This window comes from Halyomorpha halys, unplaced genomic scaffold (assembly GCF_000696795.3).
Source record: "Halyomorpha halys isolate HHAL.00 unplaced genomic scaffold, Hhal_1.1 Scaffold410.1, whole genome shotgun sequence".
NCBI classification, from domain to species: Eukaryota; Metazoa; Arthropoda; class Insecta; order Hemiptera; family Pentatomidae; genus Halyomorpha; species Halyomorpha halys.
Window position 1 is genome coordinate 703,153 of NW_027111460.1, and position 8,300 is coordinate 711,452.

The window sequence follows — 8,300 nt, forward strand, 5'->3', positions numbered from 1 at the left end:
CAGAATGCGCTTCGTCAAGAACAGCCGCGGTGCCCATATGCCCGAAATCATTTTCAAATGTTAATGTCACGTATTGATCTTTCGAATAAAAAAAAATTTTGATTACAATTTAATTTTTTGTGTGATTTTTTACAATTTCAAGTTCTATCGGGCTTAAAAAAACACCCTATATAAAGCTTACCTCATTGCAATTGGCAGTTTATCACAATTATATTTAATGACAATGTTGTTTTTATGGCAGTCGCCATGATTTGTTACATTAAATTTTGTTTCATCCAACTCGCTAAGCTTTTTTAGTCTTTCATGGAATTCATCTTTGGTTATTTTTATTTTTTCTACAATTGGTGTCCTATAAAATAGGAAACAAGATTAAAATTCTATATTTGTTAGTTCTTAACAGTTATTAGTCATGTTTCAAATCCTTTATGCATGAGTTATAATATACTTTACAGATATCATTATATGTATGGAAGTAGTGTTGAAGTGAGTATGTTTTTGTTTATAAACATGATATAAGCATTGAACTGTACATGGGTCATATCATGAGACTTCGCAAAATTGCATCTTTTGTATATATAATAGCCAAAAAATGTTTTAATTAACCAGATTTCGTAACATCATAATATAATTAAGTTCAACATTTCCTTACCATTTATAGTGTTTGATAACAGGGTTGGGGGAAAATTAGCTATAGTTGAAACTAATAGTAAAGTTGTCATGGATACGGTATTTATTTATCAATGGTTAATTCTTGAATAAGTGTCGTTTTCATGGCAATTTTAGTTACTAGTTAAATCTATAGCTAATTTTTGCCCATCTCTGTTTGAAAGTATCCATGAGCTTAACTAACCAGGTTGGGTCCCAAAATGTTATGACGCTTCTTTTCAATGCCATCAGGTCAAAATACATAAAAGTTTGCAAGTCAATATCGTGGAAAAAAAACAAACAACTGTTTAATCCTTGTGGAGCTAAACCCATGCCTTCAAGTGCTTTAGTCATGCCATGATATCTTCCCAGGGAGTGAACACTTAGCAGAATTTCATCCAAGTTGTAGAATCGATTCCTTTCGATAGTATCGAACCCCTTGACCTGTAAATAAAATTATTGTTAATTTGTCGTCAATTTTTTATTTTTTTACTACATATTATTACTTACATTTATTAAAATCAGACAACAAAAATTTTGTGTTCAGATTTAATTTTATTTTTAAAGAAACATTTTATTAGTAAAATTTGAATATATTTTGTATTAATTTATTTTTTGTTCTTTTATTTTTAATTACAGGGGTAATAATTACCACCCATAGTTTTTTAACCTTAAAATCAGACAACAAAAATTTTGTGTTCAGATTTAAATTTATTTTTAAAGAAACATTTTAACAGTAAAATTTGAATATATTTTGTATTAATTTATTTTTTGTTCTTTTATTTTTACTTACAAGGGTAATAATTACCATCCATATTTTTTTTAACCTTAAAATCAGACAACCAAAATATGAATATATTGATAGTTAATATAACAAATCGATTTATTTGAATGTCATTCAATCAATTCATATTGTATGAAGTCGATATAATAAATAATGGATAGAAACAAGTTAGTGCAATAGTATATTACATAGGTGGCCAACTTTTCTGTATATAAGATCTATCTTTTATCTTATAAGAGTGTCGCAATCGACTAGTTTTCATAGGCTTAGTCAAAGGGAAGATAAAAGGATGTGAAATTTTTATTCCAGTGAGGTATGGGTGGATAAGTAAAATATATTTTCAAAACTATTTTTTAATTTTTTAAATCACTTATTAAGTATTCAAAATATAGGCTCGTGAAGAAAATAAATTTCCAGATCCAACTTTTCTTTATATGAAAAAAAAAATCGATTTTCCAACATTTGTTCAAGACAGATTTTTGCTAACTTAAAATGCAATTTAATTTTGTTATCAATTGCAATGTATAAGTTGTTGTAATATTTGTTAGTAAATATGAAAAAGCTGTCATAAAAATACACACTATAGCTGATCATTTGATTTCAATATTTCACTTTGGCGTTTTTTTTTTGCTACAAAAATGTATCTTCTTCTTCTTTTACTGGCACAGAAGGGCAGCTTCATGCGCCTGTCAACGGCCGCCAACCATCTTTCTCTGTCTTCTGTAAGGGTAACTGGGATCCTCAGTTGTCGCAGAGCCCACCTCACAACATCCCTCCATCGGCCCTTCGGCCTACCACGTTGCCGCACACCATCCGGAACGTAACCGTACAGTTTATGAGCCACTGTTTCCTTGCTCATCCTCTTTACGTGGCCAAGCCATTCATCCCTCTGTATCTTTATGAACGAGGAGATGCTACATTCCTAATAGAGACAAAAAAGCTTATCATTTTTCCTTATTCGCCAACTACCATTCTCGCATACGGGTCCTAAGATTCTCCTCAGAATTACTCTTTCAAACCTGTCTAGCAGGTTAATACTTTTATTGATTAGGGTCCAAGTTTCTCCACCGTATGTGACGACTGGCCTTATCAACGTTTTGTACAGGATGGACTTCGTGGTACGGCTAACAAGTTTGCTTTGGGCCAGGAAAATGTATCATGAAAGAATAATATAACTTTCTTTTTTTCCTAATCTATCAATAGCTCGCTGAGTACACATTGAACTGAAATACAGATATACGGCTTATCTACTTACGTAAAAAGTAACAATAATTATATAAAGAGCCAAAAAACTCACATCCAGGGAAATTAAAAGTTATAAAAAATTAATAATTCCTAACCCATTTGAAATATGTCTGAAACTGTTGCTAGAAAGGTATGTCTTCTACAATCGCTTCAAAGTCCATGCTACTCGTAATTCCACCCTAGACATCGCGAGCGATCGACCAGTCGACCTAAATCGGCCTCCCGATCGACTTGTAGGCTACCTGGTATATAATTATTACATTTATTCAAAATATTATTAATAAAATAATCATTTTAAAAAATATTTATGTATGTGTGTATATTTATTATTTTAAAAGAATTGACTCACCAGACTTCCTAGAGAGATAATCCAGATTATAGTATTTAAATGTATTTATGGTTATTACCTTTAAATCTTCCAGTACTATGCAAGAGTAGGGTATATGATGGATCATATTACACCAAAGTACATCTTCGGTATCTTCGAATTCTTCCATTAAATATTCCATTTGCCGTAACGCATTGTACATCTAAAACATTTATAGAAAGTTATTCACGTTTAAAATAAAAAAAAAAAAAAATTGAAAGGGTAAGTGGATGAATGGGCTACGTAACATTTTTTTTTTCATTTTTTGAAGTTTTAGTGTGGATGAAGGGAGTAGGTGAGAGGTATCTAGCTAGAATTAATAACTGAGATTCCTAGATGTAGGGGCTAAGTACACTTCCAAACATAACAAGCTCCAACAAAAAAAAAATTAACTTTGTTTTTTTTAAATTCACCATTTGTAACACAACCGTATCCATGGCAATTTTAGACATTAGTTTCATAGTTGCCCAACTCTGACTATGGGAGAGGAGAAACCAATGTGCAACCTCCATTTTAGAACCTAACAGCAATTTTTTTTTTAAATTGATAGATTTATTTATTGATAGATATTACAATCTGGCACACAGTTGTGGGCATTAGATAGTAGTGATGAATGATCTCATACATACTAAAATAAAAAAATAAATCGAGAAAAAAAAACTCTTAAAATATATACAAACAAAAGAATAAACAAAATGAACATAATCAAACTATCTGTATGAAAAATAAATAAAATAACATAATGAAAAAATAATATATACAATATTTACACAATCGACCTGAGGATCCCTGAGCCCACTCTATCCCCCACGTGTGAGGGATAGAGCAGAGCTCAAAAAATCTCAGCGCATCGCTCTCACCGCATCACTGGTAATGAGCCTGTGGAGGCAAACAAATAATTAAAAAAAAAAAAAATCAATTTTACAAATTATACAACTCTTTATTCTGCTAGTCGTTGCTAAAAACATGTAATTTACGAAGGTTAAGTAAATATCATTGCAATGCCTACATGTCACTGTGACTCTGATTAAAGTTTGGAAGATTTGATGCAGATGACGTTTTTTTTATTTTTATTTTATTTTTTTCGTAAAATTCGTTCTTCATCCGTTAACCCCATATGTAAGATAAAATATTACACAGTGTTCACTAAAAACTTTGTTAAATAATAGAGATCATTCGAAGGTGGTAGTTCGATTTTACCTTGGTGACAGCGGTTATTTTTAGAACGCCCAAGAACCACACAATGCACATTCCTTTTATAAATCACCGTTGTAAACATATTCAAAATTATATCTTCAATATTTAAAAATATATCAGAATTAGAAAAAGAATATCTTGGTAAAATATACGGAATTTGTCAAAGATAAAAACCTCTTGTTATTACGAGACCTATAACCCGTGGTTCATTAAAACGGATGCGCCTCGAAGACACCGAATAGTACAAGAGCCCAAGAGGAGAAAAAAGGCAGTTATCTCACCCCAATTTTTGATTACTTTAATGAAAACTAGTTATAATTACTAGTAAAAATTGATGAGTCTGCCAAGTATAGGTAGGGAGAAAAAACATTGATTTTTCATTCGGAGCTCTATATCTTAAAAACTACCAACAACACTAGAAATCTAAGAGAACATCATTTAAAGAAGAGTACATTTGCTGAAATATTAGCCCTAAAAGAGCTATTTACGTCCAATAGTTCTCGAGATATAACTTTTTAAAAAGTAAAATTCCTTAAAAATCTGCTGAAAGATTAATAGTTAGTTAATTTATTTTGAGAATTCTATACCTTAGGAACAATGTGACGTACAGATGTCTATTAACACCCAAATTAAAGCTAGTTTAATGGACTAAAAAGAAGTTTATAAACTTTACCTTCGTTGGAATAGTAGTTTTCATGATATTTGCTTAAATAAATGACATAAATGAAAACACATATGAATATGAATTTGGCAAATGAAAATTTGTCCGAACAACTATAAATCAATTTATTTTACCAAAATTCTTGTAAACTATTACTCCTACGAAGATAAATATCATAAATTACTTTATCATAAATATCATAAATAGCTCATTAAACTAGCTTCAATTTGGGTGCTAATAGAAATCTGTACGTCTTATATTCCCTGAGATTTTTCATTAATAAAAATTGTTTTCAGAACACCTATAAATCATCATTTTGTGACTTTATTTTGTTGAATATCATGAAAACTACGAATCCTACGAAGATAAACGTGATAAAATACTTTATAGAACATTAAACTAGCTTTAATTTGAGTGCTAAAGACATCTGTACGTATAATAGTTATTGAGATATTAATTTTTCAAAATAAATTCACTAACTACTGATCTTTCAGTACGTCCGAAACAACATTTTTATGAAATGTTGCTTTTTAAAAAGCTATATCTCGAAAACTATTTAACGTAAATAACTCTATTAGGGCTCATATTTTAGCAAATTCACTCTTCTTTAAATGGCGTTCGCTTAGGTTTTCTTGTGTTGTTCCTACTTTTTAAGAAATAGAGCTCCGAACGAATAGTTTTTCTTATCGCTTTGAAACAGCCGCCATTTTTTATTCCCCTATACTTGTCAGATTCATCAATTTTAACTAGTAATTATACCTAGTTTTTATTAAAGTAATCAAAAATTGGGATGAGATAACTGCCTTTTTTCTCCTCTTGGGGTCTTGTACTATAAAAATGAGCTACCCTTTAACTCACTTGAGAATAATTGCCCAACTAAGACTATCCGGTAAATATGCAATTACTTTAAGTGTCAGTACACAAAAAAATACTTTGGACCCACAGAAGGTTTGTTCAGCTTGTGATGGAACGGCACTGGAGGATTGTTTCCTCCATTTTTTCATTTTTTGACAAATTGCCTCACGTATCATAAGAACCGAATCCTATTCATGCCGAAACTAAGCGATATTAGCCGAAATCAGTTGTATGAATTCTTGTCTGTACCCGGATTGGATCTTAGACTTCTTTATAGAGAAAGAGAAGAGAAAGAAATTTATTCAATCATGCTGCCCAAATATATCGGGTTGCTACATTACACAGCATACTGATCAATCCGTGATCGGACATTTACAAATTACATTTTTTAGATATGATACAATATAATATAACATTTTTTTTTTTTTCCCACAGTATTATTTTACAATTAATATCAGTCTACAAACTAAATACAAGCTTTTCAATTTATTCCTTTTTTTTTCTTTCACCTCCATTTTACAACCCTTATTTCATTTTATCAACAAATTCCCTATATAACAAATATTAGAATATAAAAATATAAAAAATAACAAAGTAGTAAATCCTAGCTGTATCCTAGCTGTGCTGGGAATAGTTCCACGGGCTCCGAACCAGAGGCCTCTCACGTTGAAGTCTCGTTCTCCAAAGCCCTCACGGAACCTCTCCTTCAGAAAAGGGATACATTTATCGTAGATTTCCTTCTTTTCCCTATCTACCTTATTTACCTGGTCAAGGTCGTTATTTTCATATCTCACTCACAATAACATATAACACAGTATCATAATAACACAAAACCTTATACCTAGAGCTGGATACCTATCTTCGCAATAAGATGTTTAGTTTATAACATATGAAGTGCCGTTTTTTTTTTTTTTTTTATTGTTTTATTCTAGCGAATGTAGGTAGCCTAGCTAGGGTATATTGTATGTTATTCACTCACTCACTCACTCACTCACTCACTCACTCACTCACTCACTCACTCATTCACTCACTCACTCACTCACTCACTCACTCACTCACTCACTGTTGGGCACTACAGCCCTTGTAGGACCTGGGCCTCTGCCACCACTCTTTCCCATGCCTTGCGGCCTCATTGTATGTTTTTAGTTTATATAAATGATCTTTAACATATCATTTTTGTAAAATTACTGCAATTGATTATTTATTTTATGGAATTTATATGCTAGCTCTATTTGTATAGGGGTTGGCCCATAAATAAATAAATTATTATTATATAAATGAATTGTAAAAATATTTAACTTGTTGTCCGGCTTCATATTAGCCCAACACCAATTTGTGCCTTTTAGTTCTAATATTTTCTTTGAACGTTAAATTGTGCTTCATTTTTTTTTCTAACTGTTCAGGCATTAAGTTTTCAACTTGTTGTCTATTTCAAAGCTTTTCTAATGTTAAAAGATTGTAGTTTTCAATTTGCTGAAAGAATAAAATATAATATTACACGGTGATCACTAAAAACATTCTTAGAGAGAAATAAAAGAATTTTTATATTCCAAAAAATATAGAACACACATTTCAGATGATTCTTATATCCAAAATGGTAAGATATTGGTGGGCTTTGTAAGCCTGATATGCAATTAAGCAACATTAAAATGATTGATGCAATACTATAAGCTATAGTATCATTGTTTAAGAAGTAATTAACTACCTCAGTTTCTGTCTTGAAGGTATTGAATCTTTTGTTGAACTCGAACTGGAACTCCATCGGATCGGTACCTTGGACTTTCATGATGACACTCTTGTTCACAACCCTGCCACTGCCGAGGACGACTTTGAGGGTCAGCCTCTTGACGTCCGATAAGAAGTTCATATTCTTTTCAACAGCTGGGAGGCCTTCAACGCTAACAACCTTCTCCAAGGAGGTTTCCTTCCAGTTCCTCCTTAAGACGGTCTCCAAGATATTCTTATCCATCTGAAAATGGTATTAAAAAATTATTTCTCCTATCTAAATCTACCATGTAAATGCAAAGTAATGTAGCAGCCTCGTGCTACCTACTGGTCCTGGAGTCAGTTATAACTTCTAGAAGTTACAGCCGAGATATAAGACTGTAGCGCTTTAAAAAAATATAATAATATTCGATATTTTATTGTTTCTACCAACAGCTTAAATCAAGAGGTGACATGGTCAGTATCACACTTTACCACCTGTGGTTCCCTTCTAATTGTACAAGAGCCGGGGTGAAAAAAATACAGATATTGGGCAAGATGAGTAAAAAAAAGACAGTTATTGGGGGGGGGGGAGGTGGCGGCTGTTTCAGAATGTTAAAAAAATTGTTTATTTTATTTTATTTATTTGTTGATATTTACAACTGTATAAAAAAATACAACCAGTAAATTTGATCATAATGACATATGATATGGATACAGGATGTAGAGAAACTACCCAGTAGTAGAACTCTAAAACAGTTTACAATATAAGGTCACGAGGCCATCTTCTTTTCAGGCGCCTTGGAGGATTGCCAGGAATGGAAGAGGAAGCAAGGTTAGAA

At 31.7% G+C, this 8,300-nt stretch overlaps 1 protein-coding gene across 1 annotated transcript in view; it reads right to left on the reverse strand.

The window, feature by feature from the left end:
- Positions 1-8,300, reverse strand: part of LOC106682402 (uncharacterized) — a 20,038-nt gene that overhangs the window by 8,810 nt on the left and 2,928 nt on the right. Inside the window, exons 2-5 of the mRNA XM_014423222.3 lie at positions 7,460-7,723; positions 3,082-3,204; positions 851-1,089; positions 182-349 (exon numbers count right to left, since the gene is read on the reverse strand). Coding sequence (XP_014278708.1) covers positions 182-349; positions 851-1,089; positions 3,082-3,204; positions 7,460-7,723 — 794 coding nt within the window. The remainder of the gene's footprint in view (positions 1-181; positions 350-850; positions 1,090-3,081; positions 3,205-7,459; positions 7,724-8,300) is intronic.